This window comes from Leguminivora glycinivorella, chromosome Z (genome assembly GCF_023078275.1).
Source record: "Leguminivora glycinivorella isolate SPB_JAAS2020 chromosome Z, LegGlyc_1.1, whole genome shotgun sequence".
Lineage (NCBI taxonomy): Eukaryota > Metazoa > Arthropoda > Insecta > Lepidoptera > Tortricidae > Leguminivora > Leguminivora glycinivorella.
Window position 1 is genome coordinate 8,436,406 of NC_062998.1, and position 21,102 is coordinate 8,457,507.

At 42.5% G+C, this 21,102-nt stretch overlaps 1 protein-coding gene across 2 annotated transcripts; it reads right to left on the reverse strand.

Annotated features, from left to right (window-relative positions):
* Nucleotides 1-257: 257 nt before the first annotated feature.
* LOC125240983 (U4/U6.U5 tri-snRNP-associated protein 2) lies at nt 258-17,693 on the reverse strand. 2 transcript variants are annotated; one of them, XM_048149223.1, is made up of 11 exons: nt 17,546-17,693; nt 17,306-17,463; nt 16,766-16,880; nt 15,519-15,694; nt 14,640-14,865; nt 13,494-13,617; nt 6,359-6,422; nt 6,063-6,158; nt 4,781-4,971; nt 2,241-2,393; nt 258-389 (listed from the first exon to the last, which is right to left on the reverse strand). In XM_048149223.1, exons 1-11 carry the CDS (start codon nt 17,589-17,591, stop codon nt 284-286), a joined length of 1,455 nt encoding a protein of 484 aa, XP_048005180.1. In that variant the 5' UTR covers nt 17,592-17,693; the 3' UTR covers nt 258-283. The 2 variants fall into 2 exon arrangements, with proteins under 2 accessions (XP_048005180.1, XP_048005181.1); XM_048149224.1 differs by lacking the exon at nt 6,063-6,158 and having other exon boundaries at nt 6,263-6,422.
* Nucleotides 17,694-21,102: the final 3,409 nt, after the last annotated feature.

The window sequence follows — 21,102 nt, forward strand, 5'->3', positions numbered from 1 at the left end:
AAACGTGTGATCTAAAGTCTCATAACCCTGTGTTGCGTAGCTCTGCCAAAGCCAAGCTATTCATTATTGTTATACACATTTCCCAAACTGTCTAATATAGCGAAAACTGTAATATATTTTGTGGCATGTCTATCATATTATTTAAATGGAATTCATTAGGTACTCACAATATTGTGTAAGCGAAAGGGTCATAAGGCCCGCAGTTTGTTAAATGGTTCTGGATGCAGACTTTGTATATGCAATAAATAAAGATTATATTTTATTGGAGGTTTTTATTCTTAGGCTAAGGTTTGGGGTCTTGGTTGAGTTCGTAGATCTGTATGTAGGCTTCGGTGAGCGTAATCATCTGCGGTAGGATGCTGGTCACGTGAAGGTCTTGCATTTCGTACCTAAAACAAAGAATGTTTTGCAGCAGGCGTTCTCAAATAGCGGTACCTATAGCCTGTCAACCAAATTTTGGCAGTAGCAATGTATATCAAACTAAAGTATGGTATCCCTATGAAACGAACAAAAACCAGCAATGTACGTCGAACAGCCACAGATATTTTTTTTAAAGGGTCTCGCTCCTTCCTTACGAATTAGATAATGTATTAAAAAGGGACGGATATGTGCTAGTTATTTCTCTTTTTGGTAGGTTGGAGATTTCCACAGATAAGATACAAATGACACGCGAATTTCCACCGATTTTCAAAACTAGTGTTGCTAGCCCGCGATTTTTCAAATTTGCCGCCTTTTTCTAGTGACAAGATTTGGTTGACGGTCTATATTTACTAAATTTCTGCGGCTACAGTGCTAAAAATTTTGAAAAAACCCCCGACCGCGACATAGTGGACCGATTTTCATAAAACACTCCCGACTAACTCAGCTTTCAAACAAAAAAAACTAAATCGAAATCGGTTCAACCGTTCGGGAGCTACGATGCCACAGACAGACACGTCAAACTTATAACACCCTGTCGTTTTTGCGTCGGGGGTTAAAAACAAACTGCGGATGTCAAGGGGACGCATGTTAAAACATGGGTGCTAATAGTACGTTTTTGAGTATCCATTGTGGATATTTTGCAGTTTCTCGACACTTAAAATGAGTTCAACTTTTGGTTGTTTTAGTATGTATATTGCTACAAAAATACGTAACGGACTTCTGATAGTGATGTAAAGATCGTTATCAGGGTGCACTTTTCGTGGCAAATGGTACGGTTGGCAAAAAAAACAAATACGTACATTTAAATACTCACTTTGTTCTTAACTACAAAATAAATACTTACCTTCTTAGGATTACACGTCTACGGTATAAAGCCTTTTCCGAACAACTATATATTTTTAAAACAATATACGTCAAATGATAATAATTATGTCATAAGAATACATTACGCGAAGTGTATAATTATTATTTAAATTATTTTAATCGAAATATTCAAATGCACTCTAGATACGACTATCTAGAATTGTTATTCAAGTAGTTGAAGTCAAAAGTAGTGCACTAAGTAAGACGAGCACGGAGGAGTGTAATAAAGTTCACGAATAATCCCAGTATCTTCATTCACAGTGTATTTACACAATACCCAGATTTTATAACAACCTTCCTGTAACTTCTGTCAATGTAGAAAGGTCATTTAGTTATTTAAAATGATTTTTTCTAATCGACGTGAACGTGACAGTCAAATCTGTTGAACAAATTTTAATTATAAATGGGTGAATCAACTTTTTCTTGCCTGTTATTGCCATGGTTACGGTCCCCTGAGTCACGCTGGTTTTATGAATAATTATGCTACTGAAATTATGCAAGTATGCATGTGGTCCATGTTTGTAGGTGGCAAATTAAGGAAAGGGCTTGTTAACACCAGAAAATGCATGTTTTGCATAGTTTAAATAGCATAATTTTGCATAAAACCTGCGTGACTCAGGGGACCGTAACCATGGCAATAACAGGCAAGAAAAAGTTGATTCACCCAAATATGTATATATTTCATAATTTGTTAAGTATATATAATGTTTTAAATACTTGTGTATTTGTTTTTTTGCCAACCATACTTTGCCACGAATACAGCACGCTGATAACGATCTTTAGACTGATGTACCACTGTTGCGTTGGTTTGTGGAGTACGTGAGCTCGGTAGGTGCCCTTCTCGTCGTGAACTATGTTGCCGACTAGCTCTTATTCGTCCTCCCATTGTGCCTCGCTTGGTACTGACCAGTTCTCATAGCTAACTGATTGAATCAACTAAGAATATAGTGACGTACCACTGCTGCGTTGGTTTATGGAGTACGTGAGCCCGGTAGGTGCCCTTCTCGGGCGCGCCGTCGTGAACGATGTTGCCCACGAGCTCGTACGTCGTCCGACCGTTGTGTTTCGCCTTGATCTCAGGCGTGAGGATGTCACCGAAGTCTACGTTCCTGTGGAAAATACAGATTGTATACACAATACAAGATACTCGAGGGTGCTGATTTCAAGATTTTCAAGTAATTTAACGCAGCGCTAATATTTGATACAAGGTGAGGTGCAATGTGTATTACAAATTACAATGTTCCCTCGAAACTTAGGGTTTTAAAGTTCTATGCACGACCTTGTAACGAATAACGGGAGTAGAAAAACTATTTTAAAGAACCGGCGAGGTGGTGGGCCGGATACAATTTCTTCGTGGGCCCCTTTGCCCACCACTGCCTTACATTATTTTCATGTGTGTCTATTGAATCTATACTTCGTTTTTAAGGTTCCGTACCAAAAAGGTACAACAGGAACCCTTATGGTGCGACTCTGTCCGTCTGTCTGTCCGTCTGTCACATTGTTAAATATCTCGAGAACTACTTATGCTATCGATATGAAATTTGGAATAGTTATAAACATTGTGAACCTCTACAAGTTGAAAGATTTTTTTTTAATTAATTAATATAAATGATAGAAAATGGCCAAAATGAAAGGGGGTCAAACTGAAAATTTCAAGTAACTAGATCAAGTGGGGTATCGTTAGAAAGAGCTCAAACTGTGCATATCAAAACTATTTTTTATAATTTTTTGGTTGTGGAAAAAAAATGTTTTTTGAAGGAAAATGTAAAAAAAATACCGTCCCCCCCCTTATCTCCGAAGTTTACCAACATAAATTTATGAAATTTTCACCAAACATGGCTATTACAATGAATATTACAGGAAAAATAAAATCGTACACGTATCTTGAAAACTTTTTTTTTAATTTATAAAAAACCTTTTAGATTTACATTTTCAATTTCAACACCCTTGCAGGTGTTTATTGTACCTGTATTTTTTAACAAAATAACAATGAAATTACCTGCTTTCAAATAGAGGCAAAATGGTTAAAATCGGTTCACGCAATAAACAATTATTCTATAAAAATCATCTTCCATACTAGCTCGCGCGCATTAGTTTACTCAATTTGCCGATAGATGTCGCTGTACGTTGAACGCTCATTTCCTACATCGCGTTTTTCCTGATATAATGAGGTCGGTTCAGGAGCGTCCTTGCGACATGTCGTAAGTCGTAAACTATTGAAGTCGAATAGTCTTGATTTTATTTGGACGTTGTCTAACAATAAAATTGTATATTAAAATATTACTTGTTATGTGGGAAATTGAGTCTTGAGGGATTTAGTCAAATCTGTAGAGTTCTATGAATAACATTTTGATGATTCAACTATTGAAAGTTTGTACGGAACCCTCGGTGAGCGAGTCCGACTCGCACTTGACCGGTTTTTTTAGCATTAGAGAGACCTGTCATGAACGAGATACATATAAGGTTTTTTATCGGCCCCATTCTGCGGATCGAACAGTGAATACGAGTTAATAAATATCTCGTATTCATTATCATGTTTCATTAAAACATACATTACTCAGCGTTGTGAACAGATAAGAAACATAACTTCGGTTAATTTATATTCTAAGATGAAAAGCGTTTAGAATAAGAATTTTAATAAATTGTTTGCAATTGTGTTGTGTCACTATCGACGACCGGTTTGGCGAAGTCGGTAGTGACCCTGCCTGCTGCACCGCGGTCCCGGGTTCGAATCCCGGTAAGGGCATTTGTGTGATGAGCACAGATATTTGTTCCTGAGTCATGGATGTTTTCTATGTATACAAGTATTTGTATATTATATATATATCGTTGTCTGAGTACCCACAACACAAGCCTTCTTGAGCTTACCGTGGGGCTCAGTCAATCTGTGTAAAGAATGTCCTATAACATTTATTTATTTATCTACCAGTGGCGGCTGGTGAAAATTTCTGCTAGGCAACACTGAGCAAAAAGAAACCTACCTTAACATCAGGTACTTTATTAGTAATCAATTTTAGACAAGCCTGTGGGAATCGGTTTGTATGGACCAGCCGCTGCTGTTATCTACATACACTATGTACATAAGTTCCGAGAAATCAGTGGTATCGGCCGAAATCGAAGAAGGATGGTTTACGACCACTGCTTCGTTTACCAGTTTGACAGATAATTCTAATCTTAAAACAAACGGAGTATAAGGGCCCGCGCACACGGATGCAACAGTTGCACGGCGACATTTTTTGTCTCTGTCGTCACTCCTTAGACGCACGACAGAGACAAAAAATGTCGCCGTGCAACTGTTGCATCCGTGTGCGCGGAGGGTAAAAGATGTAGAATAGAATAAACGTTTATTCGTGAACATAGGTATTATAAAATACACATAATAACAAGGCAGAAAGGAATGAAGTGCCACGAAATGGCTTCACCTCAGCGTGTTGCTGGTAACTTCCAGCGCTGATCTTCCGATGAGAGTCAGTGAGAAAGATTCACGTATACTCACTTGACAGGAAAGTTGACGACGGTGGGGTTCTTTTCCACAAAGAATGTGTTCTTTGTGAACCGCTTGATATACAGTATGAGGTACGGCGGCAGCTGCGTGATCTCGAACCGCTTGAGAAAGTTCTCCTTGTACGTCTTGTATTCTTTGGAGGTTTGCCCGTTGAATTTGGATAGTAGCTGGTAGAGGTTCACCTGCGTTTAGTAAAAAAAAACATTGAAATGTTATTTATTTCATAAAATTCAATTAATCGTCACATGACCATCTGTCTTGTGTATGAGGGTAATATTATGGGGTTTATATAAGAAGAATATTACTATCATAACCACAAAATTAAAATTTTGAAAAAAACCCCGACCGCGACATAGTAGACCGATTTTCATGAAACATGGCTAAGAACACTCCCGACTTACTCAGCTTTCGGACAAAAAAAACGAAATCCAAATCGGTTCATCCGTTCGGGAGCTACGATGCCACAGACAGACACGTCAAACTTATAACACCCCGTCGTTTTTGCGTCGGGGGTTAAAAATGCACTAGCCCGTAGAGTAACTGGTTTGAAATATGATTGTATACAGTTTTAACAAAATATCCTCTTTACGTCTTTGGATGTCACATTTGTCGTGTGCAGTGTCATAATAAACATACAACAAGGTTAGAATCTTTAAACAGTTTCCAACACTGACCTGCGGGATGATATTCTCTCTAAACGCGTCGGTGAAGAGCGGCGTGGGAGGCAAGTCGCACGTCAGGTGTAAGAAGGGAGACTCGGTTATCAGCTCCTTGTATTCGTCGCTGTATAGTTCGACTCACTACGTCAGGTATAGCATGAGCGAGACGCTGGTGGTACGATCTCTGTCTATGGTAATCAGATAGCAACACTGACCTGCGGGGTGATGTTCTCTCTAAACTCGTCGGTGAAGAGCGGCGTGGGAGGCAAGTCGCACGTCAGGTATAAGAAGGGAGACTCGGTTATCAGCTCCTTGTATTCGTCGCTGTATAGTTCGACTCACTACGTCAGGTATAGCATGAGCGAGACGCTGGTGGTACGATCTCTGTCTATGGTAATCAGATAGCAACACTGACCTGCGGGATGATATTCTCTAAACGCGTCGGTGAAGAGCGGCGTGGGAGGCAAGTCGCACGTCAGGTATAAGAAGGGAGACTCGGTTATCAGCTCCTTGTATTCGTCGCTGTATAGTTCGACTCACTACGTCAGGTATAGCATGAGCCTGACGCTGGTAGTACTTATCTCTGTATATGATAATCAGGTAGCAACACTGACCTGCGGGATGATGTTCTCTCTAAACTCGTCGGTGAAGAGCGGCGTGGGAGGCAAGTCGCACGTCAGGTATAAGAAGGGAGACTCGGTTATCAGCTCCTTGTATTCGTCGCTGTATAGTTCGACTCACTACGTCAGGTATAGCATGAGCCAGACGCTGGTAGTACTATATCTGTCTATGATAATCAGGTAGCAACACTGACCTGCGGGATGATGTTCTCTCTAAACTCGTCGGTGAAGAGCGGCGTGGGAGGCAAGTCGCACGTCAGGTATAAGAAGGGAGACTCGGTTATCAGCTCCTTGTATTCGTCACTGTTTAGGTCCACTCGCGCTGCGTCATCCGCGTCAGGAGGTGGCAGTTTCCTGTCATAATTGAATCAATATTAGATAGCCCATAGTAAATCATAGAAACTTTCTCTAGTACTTTTCTGCACCTACGTTTTTTAAGTAGCGTGAGCGAATCGCACATACGAATAAGAACAAAATGATATTACGATATCAGGTTTACGTAAGAATGCAAGCTTATACTTTTTGCTGCGGGGGCTATATTACACATACACAATCTTATTGAATCTTGGAAAAGAGAACTCCTTCCAAGTAATACTTTTTAAACTGCAGAAAAACAGCAAGATGTGACAAGGGATAGTTGGAGAGAGTTCAATCAGCAGAGAAAACTTATGTGCGAAATGTCACTGATATTAGCCAGTCGCTTTTCAGTGAAGGAAACATAGTGAGAAAACCGGACTAATCGGTTGCACCAAACCGTAACCGCCGTTCGTTAAATTTTATTGTTAAGTTCCCGCCTGCTCGGAAGATCAAATGATGCAACTGTCGCTTTTCGTGAAACTAGTGTCTACGCCAAATCTTAGGATTAGTTGTCAAAGCGGACTCCACGCTTTCATAAGACGTGGCGAATATCGGCATAACGCAAGAAGGATGATAAGTTGGCTCATTGCGTCAGCAGAGGCACAGTATAAAACCAGTAATAATTCTTCTAACACGTTTTCCGCCGCGCGGTTTGTCCTTGGGGTAATTCCATGTAACAGAGTAATGTAAGTGACCAATTATTTGCATGTTTTTTTTATTCATGGTGCTAATTTAAATATAAAAATTTTACCTTCCAATAAAATTCTTATTATTTTGCCTGGTATATCCGAGGTCTTTATAGAGAGAGTACGTCGTAGACGTCGCATCGGACCGATAGATGGCGCCATCGTTCGTTGTAAGTCGCTCCGGCGTCACACCGCCGCGATGTTGGTAGTCCCGTTTTTCCCCACCTGCAACACAAGGCCCCCCCGCGCCCCGACCCGCCACCAGCCACCCACATTGTTGAGGAGAAGTGCCGACGGTATATTAAGCCTACCAGGAAGGCATCACTCAGACCTCGGATATACCAGGCAAAATAATAAGAATTTTATTGGAAGGTAAAATTTTTATATTATTTGTGCCGTTTGTATATCCGAGGTCTTTATAGAGACCTGTTTATTATCTCCTGGTGGCGAGTCAGCTGGCGCGCAAGCCTTTGGTAGCCCTATTGGCATAGCATAGAAGAATAAGTGAATCAGTTGTTGAACCGATTTGACAGATGTATCAGTCGAAATAGCCTTCGATCCGCGAATATCTCGGTGCCAGAAACGCCTAAAGAGATTTTCGTGATGACGTTTAGCTTTAGTCAGCGAATAGTTAGAGAAATGACATTATTATACATCGCAGATCAAAACCAAAAAAGATGTAGGCGAGGCTGACTTGAACAAGATACAAAAACCTTAGATACACTATTATTATTAACAGACACGTTATTTTATCAGGTTATAAAACCAATTTCAGATACAAAGTGTGGAAATTAACTGTAAAAGTAGTGTAACTATTTGTACTGTAGCAGGGTAACGTAATTGATACTGCTTTTGTCAACCCTTCGTAAAACATATCTAAATCAATATTAGCTTTGATATGACTATTTAAAGTCCAACGTCTTACGTCCATATCAAACACAGAAAAAGGTCATCACTCAGGCGCCCAAGGGCTATTTGTTACAATACTGGTATTTTCGATCAGACTATTTCGCGTCAAGCGAGCGCGGTTGCAAGCGAGACTCCTGAACTCTGAACTCTTTTTAGTGAGGGCATTTGAGGATACCGATCGCTCGGTAAAACTAGCCTAGAAGATGAAAAGTACGAGCGCTGTCGATTGCTACTACACTGGACGGAGGTATCAGTCGATTTCTTCAAGTCAGTCATTGACTCTTAGGGTAATCCATTACCTAATCCAAAACCCGATGCGACGGATTTCTACTTCGTGCAATGAAGGTCGACAGAGTAGACTGAGAGGTGGAGACGTCCGTGTCGCATCGCTGGTGGTTGCTGAACACGTCGTGGTAGCAGGTCAAGGGGTGAATTAAAACACCGCCACACATGCGCGCTTTAAGAGCGTAGGCGGAGCGTAATAATGGCGGTGCACCGCACAAACGCTGGCGTTGCGCCCAGTGGGCGCTAGCGGGAACTAACGAGCGCTGATTGCAAGCGCAACGCGCGCGGGACGCGTGCGGAATGCACGCGCATTCAGCGCGCTGATAGCGTAGCGTTAGCGAAGCGGAATGCGCTTTATGTGTGGCGGAGGCTTAATACGTACCGTTGTACGGCGTAATGCAGGGCTCTCGCAGACGAAGAGGTACGATGACGGGCGAAGCAGAAGAAGGCGAGGTCACCGAAGGTCACTTACTTGGCTCCCAGGGGGTGCATACTGACCTCGTACGACAGTCTGTTGGAGTCAGCAGTTACTGTCGTAGTTACTCGTAACAGAAGAGATGTAGTGTCCTGCCATCGTACAGCATAACATAACATACAACCGAACTGTGCATAGCATATAGTGCTATGCGAACCTTAATCCGGCTGCATGTCACTACAGTCGCCAGCGCCACCACCTGTTGAAGGTTATTTTCCATCGGAAGAGCTACTTCGTACAATGTTCCGATTATTGAAGGTCTTATCGGGCTGCAGATGCAAGCAAAACAGGGGCGATTGGCCTACAGCTATCGGCAGCTGTACGAGGTAATGCTGGAAACTGCAGCGGTGCAACCTTCCTCTGTAGACCACGAAAGTTGTGAAATTGATGAAATCAGGTTCTACGATCGAATCAAGCACTATATTAATTCAGTATAGTCGAGCCAGATGATAACTACTGAAGTCCTCCTGAGTTCCTGGCCCCTTTCGCTTTGAGCTGGAATCTCAAGTTCACTAAGGCGAAGCGGGTTTATTTTTCCCAATTTGTTTATTAGAGGCTCGGCGAATAAGTTAATCTCTCGAATGGACAGGGGGCGCCACAAGCCTCCGGGAAATCGTCGTGTACTTGGAACCCCCGCGGCCAGATTACCGATCGGTTTTGGTGTCCACCCGGTAAACGGACGCACGCTCAGGATGCAGGACGCTGGCTCGAATTCAGATCTGAACATTCTGAAAACTGCGCAAACCTTTAAGATGTCTTTGACCTACACAATGAGCGATGTACAGGAATCACAGGGTCGTCTCGCGAGGCGCCTCTCCGATTAGATAGCTCGCGAACATCGTCAGGACACCCTCGCAGCAGTGCGGCTCCTCGTCCGGTTATTGACGTCTTACCTCGTTCAACTATGGGTGTCCAAACCACGTTAGGACGTAGCATCTTTAGAATTTATCTGTTCTCACTTCGGCGACGGAGGAGTCCTTGGTCAAAATAGAGTGTAAATACTGTCGTACTTCACGGGAACTGGAAAGAGAAGAGTGGATACCATAGTGTACGGGATGTCAGCTGATAGCGGCGCCCGGCGTCACATTGGAGGGAAGTATCAGCCTGGTCAGCAACAGAGTCTGCAACGATACCGTAGCAGACGGGGCCTGGATAGTCGTGGTCGTGGCACCATTGTAGCGGAAGACAGTGTTCGCGGTGAGCGTGACATCTTAGGCGCGACGGGCGTTATCAGCGTGGCGGCTAGCAGCACCAAGGGCCCACATCAGCAATCTTACCAGCTTGTCACTGCAGCAGACGCAACAGTGGTTCGTGGTCGTTCGGCGGTGAGATTGAGACGGCCGTCGTCAGCTCGAAAGGCATCTCGATGCCCTGTCGCGTCACGCAGTATCGTGCTCGGTGGCCTTCTCGAGGTCGCCGCCGTCAGCGCGGGAGGCACCGGCGCCAGCGTGGCAGTCAGCTACATCGGTGAACAGCATCGACAGAGTTCGCGGCGTCGTCACGGCAAACGCGGCAGGAAAATTAGCAACGCCTTCGCGGCAGCCGCAGTATTGCGCTCGGTGGCGCGATGAAGGTCGCCGCGTCTGCAATCTTACCTCGTGCGATCGAGGCGACATCAAGGCGCCAGCATCAGCGTGTCGGCCGACGACACCGGTGGAAAACTTCAAGTAGCTTGCGGCGTTGTCACGGCAGACGCAGCAGAAGGATTGCGACGCCTGTGCAGCGGTTAACAGTATTACGCTCCGCATCACCACTGAGGCGCCAGCATAAGCGTGGCGGCCAGCAATACTGGTGGACAGCTTCGGCAGGGTCGCGTCGTTGTCACGGCCTATGAACGCTCTACATCACCATCGAGGCGCCAGCATAAGCGTGGCGGCCAGCAATACTGGTGGACAGCTTCAGCAGGATCGCGGCGTAGTCACGGCAGATGAGCTCGCTGCATCACCATCGAGGCGCCAGCATAAGCGTGGCGGCCAGCGATACTGGTGGACAGCTTCAGCAGGATCGCGGCGTAGTCACGGCAGATGAGCTCGCTGCATCACCATCGAGGCGCCAGCATAAGCGTGGCGGCCAGCGATACTGGTGGACAGCTACAGCAGGTGGACAGTCAGCAGGATCGCGGCGTTGTCACGGCAGACGAACGCTCTGTATCACCATCGAGGCGCCAGCATAAGCGTGGCGGCCAGCGATACTGGTGGACAGCTTCAGCAGGCTCGCGGCGTTGTGGCGGGGGCAGAAGGTGGCCGCGCTGGTAGCCTGCGTATTGACGACTGATCACTAACGGCACGGCGCTCGCGTCGGGGCAGCAGCAGACATACTTACAGCGTCGCATGCGACGCCTATGCGGCGGCCACAACGTTGTTCGGCGGCACCGCAGAGATGGCCATCGTTAACGAGGAGGCAACTGGAGCGCGGTATTCCTCCACCGCGCCCGCCGCCGCCGCCGCCGCCGCAGCCCGCAGGTCGCGCAGCCCGCGGTCGCGAAGCACTTGGTCCCCGGAGCACGTGGCCCCGGCGGAGCAACTTACCTACGTTACCGCTTATATTCTCGCGCGAAACTTTTAATACGCGGATAACACTTCCTACTTTAGTCTCGGAAATGCGAATAGTTTAAAAAGAAAACTGATTAATGGTAACGATTTTTGCAGCATGGAACTTTCTTACAAAAAAAGTGGGTAGAATCATAAAGCACCGCTCGTTCATTTCTATAGTGAGAACCCCGAAAGACGAACAATGATCGCTAGCGAGGCATAATATATCTCATTAATCAAGACGAACGAGCGTAAATTAAAAGGGAAGAAAGAATTGACGGATGAAATTGAAAAATTTCATAATTCCGAAACGTTATAAGCCACTTTTTAAATAAAAACACGAATAACTCTGGTTTGACCAGAAATAACAAGGAAATAGAAACTAAAAGATTAATTTCGAGACACCATGCTGTAAAAATGTTCGAACGGAATACGCGACAACCGGTCACTTCGGCGTTCGACGAAACAATGAGGGTGGCTGGTGGCGGGTCGGGGCGCGGGGGGGCCTTGTGTTGCAGGTGGGGAAAAACGGGACTACCAACATCGCGGCGGTGTGACGCCGGAGCGACTTACAACGAACGATGGCGCCATCTATCGGTCCGATGCGACGTCTACGACGTACTCTCTCTATAAAGACCTCGGATATACAAACGGCACAAATAATATCAATATATCTAAGGATTAAAAGTAGGCTTATCTAGAGACAAATTAAGATTTCAATTTGCATCATAAATAAAAAAAACATGCAATGAAGTGGTCACTTACATTACAGTTACGTGGAATTGCCCCTTGAGTAGCGCTCTGCGCGAGCGAGGTGCAGAGAGCACATGTGGCAACGGACGATCGCGGTCGCGCCGGTACGCGCCGCGCCGCGTGCGAGAGACCCAAACACCGATTGCGGGAGATTCACTACTGGGTCGATCTTATACTGTGACAGAGGCTTTCTTAAAAGATAGAGCTGTTTAGATTTTCGCATCAATTTTCTTGCGAGCATAGAGGAATAAAAGTAAGGGAAGAGTTGTGACTCCATACAACACGAAATGAGAGTTATTTGTAAAGGCATAGTTAAGTGACATCAAAGAGGATCATGTTACTGTCAAAGTAAAATGTGTAATCAGAATCACAGTGCATAGACTGCCATCTCTCGACACAGTCTTAAAACTATTGGACCTCAGTTTTGACAATTTGACATATTATGTTTTAAAATGTCAAATAGCCCATATTATTAGCTGAGGTACTTTTTATCTTAAATACTTGTATCTTTTCCTCATGGAAGAGATCCCATGTCATATTACTGAAAATAAAGAAATACATTATACATAGTTGTATCTTCATCTGTAAAAGTAGTATGGAATGCATATAGACTTACTGCGTTTTAACTTTGAGGAGCAGCGTGAGATACGAGATTATTTCAAAGTAGTGACGATATGTCTTTGGTGACATCTAGCGACAATCACGCGTCAACCACGTGTCAACTAGCGAAAATTATCAGTACTGCTACTTGTCAATAGATGTCGCGACGAACGAAAAGTCTAATGCTCACCAATTTTTAGCTAATATTACAATAGTATTAATCAGTATTCTGTTTTCAATTCCTTCTGCTTGTAACACAAGTTGTAAACTGTTCTGATATACATTTTTGGCAGACGACTCTGTTGACACCTAGTATCGAGTAGTGGTACTGATAATTCACGCTATTTGACAAGTGATTTGATATGTTTTCTCTGAAGAAGAACGACGTATGATTAAGCAATAATATAATTTATTGAAATTAATTTCCATAGAGCACCTAGTCTGTTCATATTCTTTGATGAATACTTTTGCATGTTAAATTGTATCTTGTTATTTAATGCATGTTAATTATAAGATGTAATGTTTTGAAAAGAAGTTGCCCGCCGAGTTTCTTGCCGGTCCCATAGTGGATACCCCCCTCCAACTGAGGGGGGACTGAAATCTTCTCGAGGCTGAGGCGTAGGGTTAGAGCCGGCGTAGTTTTATTTGACGTTCATAAGCGCATTGTAATATGCCTACTTGGAAAATAAATATTTCATTTCGTTTCAATTCACGCTAGTTGACGCGTGATTGTCGCTAGATGTCACTTAACTATGCCTATACAAATAACTCGCATTTAGAAGAGTTACAACTCTTCCCTCACTTATTCTATGCTTGCGAGCCAGATTACCTCGTGTATATCCTCATGTGTCCGAGGAACGACTTGTATATGATGGAGCTGTCGGCCTTCTTCGTGCCGTTGAGCGCCATGTGCAGGGAGTTTAGGAACCAGGAGAGGAAGTCCACTGGATCACCTGAAAATATCAACAAAGGTTTAAACGTCTGTCTTAATAGCCCCTTATTTAGGGCCAGTCCATTTGCAACTATAGTTAACTAGCTTTTGCCCGCGGCTTCGTTAAATTCGAAAATTGCAGAATGGTCCATACAAACGATTGATAGCATTGCTTAATGAATTGCTATTATAATTAGCGTGGCATATGTTTAGGCAAGTCAGATAAGGACAGCTAGGGCAGCAACAGCAGATCAAAAAATAAATGATAAAGGGGCATATACACATAATTTCGCAAGGCACATAATGGAAATAAATATTATTCCTAAAATGTCAGAAGGCATGGCAAAAACTGGAGGAGACCTACCCAGAAGGGGATCCCAAAATAAAGTGAAATGAAAGATATATATATATATTTTAACTGTGTTTTATACTTTTTATACAGTTTAAATGTAAGTGTCTAGCATGCAACACAGGAAGGGATAGTAAAATATATATAAAGGCTATTTTTAAAATGTAAGAAAGAAGAATTCATTCGGAAGGTAATGTCACTTTTAAAACATATCAATTCTCAATGTTTCATTTTATTAAATTTGATCACTGCATCTTCTTAGACCACAGCACGACAGCTTGCAGCATCTCATGAGGTGACACATGGGCTTTGAACGCGCGCGGGTTCCAGAGTTTGCGTAGGTATCAGTTCTCCGAATAGTTACACAAACAAAAACAAAACACCGAACCGCTACAATAGTTACTTTGTTTAATAAACTGGAACCGCTTCTTAGACCACAGCACGACAGCTTGCAGCATCTCATGAGGTGACACGTGAGCCTTGAACGCGCGCGGGTTCCAGAGCTTGCGTATCAGTTCGCCGAACCATAACACAGGCAACAATACTCACTTTGTTTAATAAACTGGAACCGCTTCTCAGACCACAGCACGACAGCTTGCAGCATCTCATGAGGTGACACATAGGCTTTCAACGCGCGCGGGTTCCAGAGCTTGCGTATCAGTTCTCCGAACCATAACATGAGCTACAATACTCACTTTGTTTAATAAACTGGAACCGTTTCTTAGACCACAGCACGACAGCTTGCAGCATCTCATGAGGTGACACATGGGCTTTGAACGCGCGCGGGTTCCACAGCTTGCGTATCAGTTCGCCGAACCGTTGCACGAGCAGGAACAGCGAGTCGCCCGGCGGCCGCTTCACGTTGGCGTAGTTCGCTTCGCGTAGGAAGTAGTTGCGCAGGGGCCGCACTTGGGAGAGGCACTGGAAATATTTGTTTATTTAGTCCGCTGACTTGGTCGAAAGGCACTGATGTAAATAATTGATTATTTAGTTAGCTGTGTTAAATACACAGTAAAAAGGACAATTCTAAGTTCGGGTTGCCGACGGACGACGGACAATAGACGGAACAAGTCAGTTTATTGGACACTAGCAAATACGCGGACAGGATAGTTGTTACATCTTCATGTGCACTTCTACAAATGTTACATTAAAATTTTCAAAATTATTTAACCCTTTTGATGCCTTATGTGAACCACACATTCAATGCCAAAAACTATGTCAATACTTGTGTTTTACATGGGAGACACGTCATTGTCATTGACAAGATGAAATGATGTATTATTTAGAAATAATAATATAAGGTTTCTCCATATCTTATAACAGTTTCAAAAATGTACATATGTATACAGGGTGTATTTTGATAGCGGGTCAGTGAGGGCAGGCCTGAGCAAGAGGGAAGACCTTCCATCTATTTCAAATTGATGAAGATTGGCGTTTACAGATTTTTGGCCCGAGACTGCTTGATATTGGAGTCCATCTGGGCGATCTGCCCCAGGGTGAACACCGGGTTCAACACTTCATGCCAATCAGCGATGATTCAATCTGTCTTGTTACCTTGTGTGTGTAATCTGTACCTGTAGTATGACATTGCAGTAGTCGTTAGCCTTGATGTTGTTGAGTCCCACAATGCCCGGCATATACATTGTGCCGTCAATGGCCCGAGACTGCTTCGTGTTAGAGTCCATCTGGGCGATCTGCTCTGGAGTGAACACCGGGTTCAGCACATACTTGATGTCATTTAGCGAGGAATCTGAAAAATGTGATGTATGTTTCAATCTTCGTTAACCCTTTGACCGCCAAGAACACCTAAAGGCGTCGTGTGCTGTCGGGCCCATGACGCCAGCAACGCCTAAAGTTGCTATGGTTGACGCTGTCAATGAAGCAAATTGTCCTGTTTTTAGATAAGGTTTATTTTCGTTATTTACTAGTAGAGGTATTGGAGTGCAGAAGCAAAGAGTTCAAAAGGTTAAATATTAGGTATGTGCCATTCATACTTCATATAATTTTAACTTGCTGCCAGAATGTTAATTCTACAAGAAGTCTAAAAAGTCCGCAAGTTACTTTTTCACACTATTTAAACCAAAAAACAAATTCTAGATAAAATCTAGGTATTGGGATAGCAAGGTCATACTCCTAATCCATATCCTAATATTATAAATGGGAAAGTGTGTGTGTCTGTTTGTTTGTCCGTCTTTCACGGCAAAACGGAGCGACTAATTGTCGTGATATTTAAGTGGAGATACTTGAAGGGACGGAGAGTGACATAGGCTACTTTCTAACGCGAGCGAAGCCGCGGGAAAAAGCTAGTAAATAAATAACTAGTTATTTAACTACCAGAGTTCTGCTACCAGTAGTTTCTAAAAACCTTGATGACATTTATGAGCAGGATTGTGCAGTGCATTAGCGCGTTGGAAAGGCGGCTTGGTTAAGGTAGCAGGGATCTACTGGATATGGGTAGCCCAAGACCGCATCAAATGAACCCAGCTGGAAGAGGCCTATATCTCAATTGGGGGTTCTGGTGTAAAATAACAGAAATGTTGGATTAGAAATAAGTTATTTTTTACCAGAAATAAAAGGTTTTTTTTTTTAAATTTGTAGGCTTCTTTCTCATCACGGAACAATGTTGTTCCGGACCTTTGGGAGGCGTGCACTTTAATGAAATGTAAGGGGTACACCGAGTTGATGTTGCCCATATTGTATCATGGGACTCACGCAGAGGCAACACCCGCCAGGGTGTAAAGACTATTGGAGAGTTAATGGAATCTAAAATGAACTGGGCTATTTATTTATTTTATTCTTATTGTGCAGTGTTCAGACTTACCAATAACCTCATAGTTGTCCGGCAAGCAGTAGAACTTGAGTGTGTGCAGGTTGAGGAACACATGGTGCCCATCGGCCACGGAATGGGTGTACGCATGAGTATTGGTGCCTCTGCCCTGTAAGAATGTCAATAATTAATTGGCACTGCTGGGTAAGATTGTCATACTGTCTGGTAAAGATCACAAACAGCCTGTATTAGTCAGCCAGTAATGTCTGTCTGTAATGTCTTGTTAAGTATTTAAAACTGATGAAGTGCATAAGAGAGGGTTTACCTAGTTCGTCTTATATTTGCTCACAATGCTTTCCTTCATATAAAATTGATATTGTACACAGAATCACTTATAAGTTCCCCCTAAATTATGTTTGTCAACAAAATTCCATTGAGTTTCAAGACTTTTAGCACCAATCACCAAATATTCAATACAAAATGTATTCCATGTTGTGTATTAAACATGGCATCTACTCTTACAGAGTAGCTTATGGTAGTCACAAACATTAGCCATATAAAATAAGTCACCAGGATTTCCCACTGTTCACTAACCTGGAAATATTTCCCGCAAATGAGGCAAGCGTACACGTTGATCCGAGTCAACGACACCGAACACAACTTCTCAAAGTCGAAGTCCAATACGTGCCGGTTTATAGTGTCCAGGTACGGGCACTGGATGTGAGGCATCTTCACCGATGGCGCCGAAGTCTCTGGAAGTCAGGTAAACTTAGTTAGGACCATCCAGCGTCGTAAACAAATAGAAATGTAGGTTATGTCTACTAGACTACTTACCGGGCTCAGCATCGGAAATTTTCCGCTTCTTTGCTTCTTCTGCCATTTTTATAGGACGTTGTTTAAACAGAAATCGTTTATATTTATTAAAAATAGGTGTTTCTTCGGCAGCAGACCCACTGTACAAACTGTAATGACATTTGACAGTGTTCTACTTAACTGACGTTAGTGACAGTTAACATGCACAGATAATGAAAAGATGCTAGGTGGTCTAATCGAATCGATTCAATAATCGATGAATAGGGGATATTTTGGGATATTACCCACAATATTTCCACAGAATATATAATAGTACAAGTACAGAAGGCCCACTGTTTTGATATACACGAAATGCCGCCTTTGCCTACAAAAGTCTAACAAAGAAACGAGCCGCATGGGCGCAGCGTCGGACGATAGGGTTGCCTATGGATTAAAACGAATTAATACTCAAATAAAATGTCATACTATTAATATATATTCAAGTCTTGGGTACTTTATAGGTAGTACTTTATATATATACAGTATTTATATATTTTTGTTTAAGTCCCAACAGCACAAGCCTTAAGACAGGCCTTAAGGAACATACTACGCGGACGTCCGTCGTAAATCGACCGCGGACGGGGATCTGGACAATGAATATACATATAATAAAAATTCACGTAACCGTGCCCTGGTTTTGTGTTAAACTATCGGTCGTTCTCACCTTAAACATAATATAAACGTTAAATATATAAAAGTACGAAAACATACAATATTAATATAAACATTTCATTTGCATTATTATGTGGCTTTTTGGCTATGAAAGTCATATATTCATACATTCTTGCCTTCTTGGCTAACCGTACCTACTGATTGCAAATAAATGGTTTGTTTATGTACTTACCTGGACGTCCGATCAGGGCCGGATAAATCTTGCTACAAAAAAAATATACATTGCTGGATGTTTTGTGACCGTGCACACTGATCGGTCGCGGTCGCGGTCGATTTACGACGGACGTCCGCGTAGTATGTTCCTAGCTTTATTGAGCTTTTCCGTGGGACTTAATCAATAGTAGATCTGTGTAAGATTGTCCTATTTTATTATTCATGATGTTTATTAAACTAAGCATTATTAGCCATTCCACAAATCCACACGCGAACGTCGCATATGAACCTTAAAAATATTTGCGACGTAAAGTAACAATAAAAAGTCCGAACGTGCGTTCCGTGAGAACGCGCGTCACCCCTGATTAGGCCGCGAACTCGCGGCCGACAGCTTGTACTTGTAGCGAGGCGATAGAATCGCGGAGTGAGCCACCCCTGATATTACACCAAAGTTTGCATTTTATGTTGAGCATTGACTTGGCATAGACATAGAATAAAATATTGACGGTAGGTTTTTAAAGTAAGTAGAATCTAAATAACCTTATCAGGCTCTGTTAGGAAAAAGAAAGAACTGGGAAGAACCATGGCGTGGCAGAGTTAGGAATATATTGAACCGCGAGCGCAGCGAGTGGTTCAAAAAGTGGAATCTTGAGCGTTGCGAGGGTTTCAAGGCACGAAGGTTAAACAAACTTTGCCGCCGAGTGAAACACAAAATTTTTCACCCTACCAATACGAACAAAAAATACCTATAAAACATCAAACTAAATCAAATCCATCAATCTTTTCAATATTTATGATTCAAAATCATCATCATCATCATCCTCCTTGCGTTATCCCGGCATTTGCCACGGCTCATGGGAGCCTGGGGTCCGCTTTGACAACTAATCCCAAGATTTGGCATAGGCACTAGTTTTTACGAAAGCGACTTCCATCTGACCTTCCAAACCGAAGGGTAAACTAGACTTTATTGGAATTAGTCCGGTTTCCTCACGATGTTTTCCTTCACCGCATAGCTAAATTAAGCTGGTAAATATCAAAATATATATTTCGCACATAAACCCTCCAAAAAACTCATTGGTGGGAGCCGGGGTTCGAACCCGCGACCTCCGGATCGAAAGTCGCACGTACTTGCCGCTAGGTCACCAGCGCCTCAAAATGATGATTCAAAATCATCATTTATAGGTAAATTCTACCAGCCAATAAGACATTTTTTTCGCAATTTGTGACTTTTTTTATTTATTTATTTATTTATTAGTAAAAACATGTTTACATGACATTACAGTAAAACCAATGCGTCACGAAACTTAGATAACAAAAAAGAGAGAAAATAAAAAGAACAAAATTAAAAATAAAATTAAACAATTGATTTGGGCGATGACGTCACAGCGTGGCTCCGTTGCGTCGTTTGCCCCGGTGTAGGATTTGGCAGGTTGCCCCGCGGAACCGCCGAAAAACCACACCTTTCGGCCAGAAGTCTGCGCTCGCGATGGTGTCCTGCAGCGGCCGCGGCACGCGCACAACGAACGAGCTGAAGTGCACGTAAAGACGCGACTGCACCCTCAGCGTGTAGCCAGTCTTCCGACGAACGTAGTCCACCACCTCGTCAGCCATGGCGGATTAAAACATATTCATATATGTATTTTTTAATTTTTATTAGTGGCCAGTGTTTATGACGAACGTGCACGTTTCTCTGGAGTTTGTCAGCGATTCGTTTTAACGAGTGTATGGAAGTAAAATGTATTGTGATGTATTCAATTAAAAAAAAAACACCTTGCTCTACCACAGATAAAATTAAGTATTTATATTCATTTGGTAGCTTATTAAAGAGCTTACTTTGATGAAAAATCTGGAGGTGTCGCTTGCATGATAATAATTAAAAAAAAATTTTTTTTTTAAGTTTTTGTATGGCAATATAACACAAAATTAATATCATATAATTGTCCGACCTACATGCACAATATACGTGACGCGCGTCAAAATCGGCTGCCCAAAAAAAAAATATCGAAGAAAGTTCAAATTTCGTTTTTTTTTTAATTACTAAACTATAAAGTTTTGGGAGCTGAAATTTGGCATACTCGATACTAATACAAAGACGAATCAATAACAAAAAAAATCAAGCCAAAACTCGCTGGGGATAGATTCACTTAGCTTATCCTGGCATGGCCTTTTGAAAGACTGTCGTTACTCGTTGTTGACAAAGTTGCAGAGATACTGATTGGATTTATTCGCGGAAATTCTTTTTTAATTTTTAATTTTACTGTGATTACCGGTTTATTGGAATACATACATTTTTCTCTTTAAGTAACCCCACTAAAAGAAGTCTGCCGAAATTACTTAAAGCAGGCAGGCCAAGCAATATCACCCCGCCTAGATATCAACAACATCCCAGCGGATTTTAATTCTCACTACTTAGATGAGAAGCTGAACTTTAAAACGTAAAATTATTGAAATTTTAACTGTAACATTAAAAATACTTTTAAAAAGAAATTAGATACATTTATTATTTTTAAACTTCTGTGTACCGACACCACTACAGACCTAAATTTAATTTGCGAACTCATTCCAAAAGACAAGCCCTAATCAAATCTGAAATCTAATCAACCGGTCTCATAATTTCGGTATAAATTATTGCTCAAAGTTGTGGTGAGTCGATACTATGTTACATAAGCAGATAGCCACTGGAGTCTTGGCTCAGTTCGGCTCAGTCGAGTATC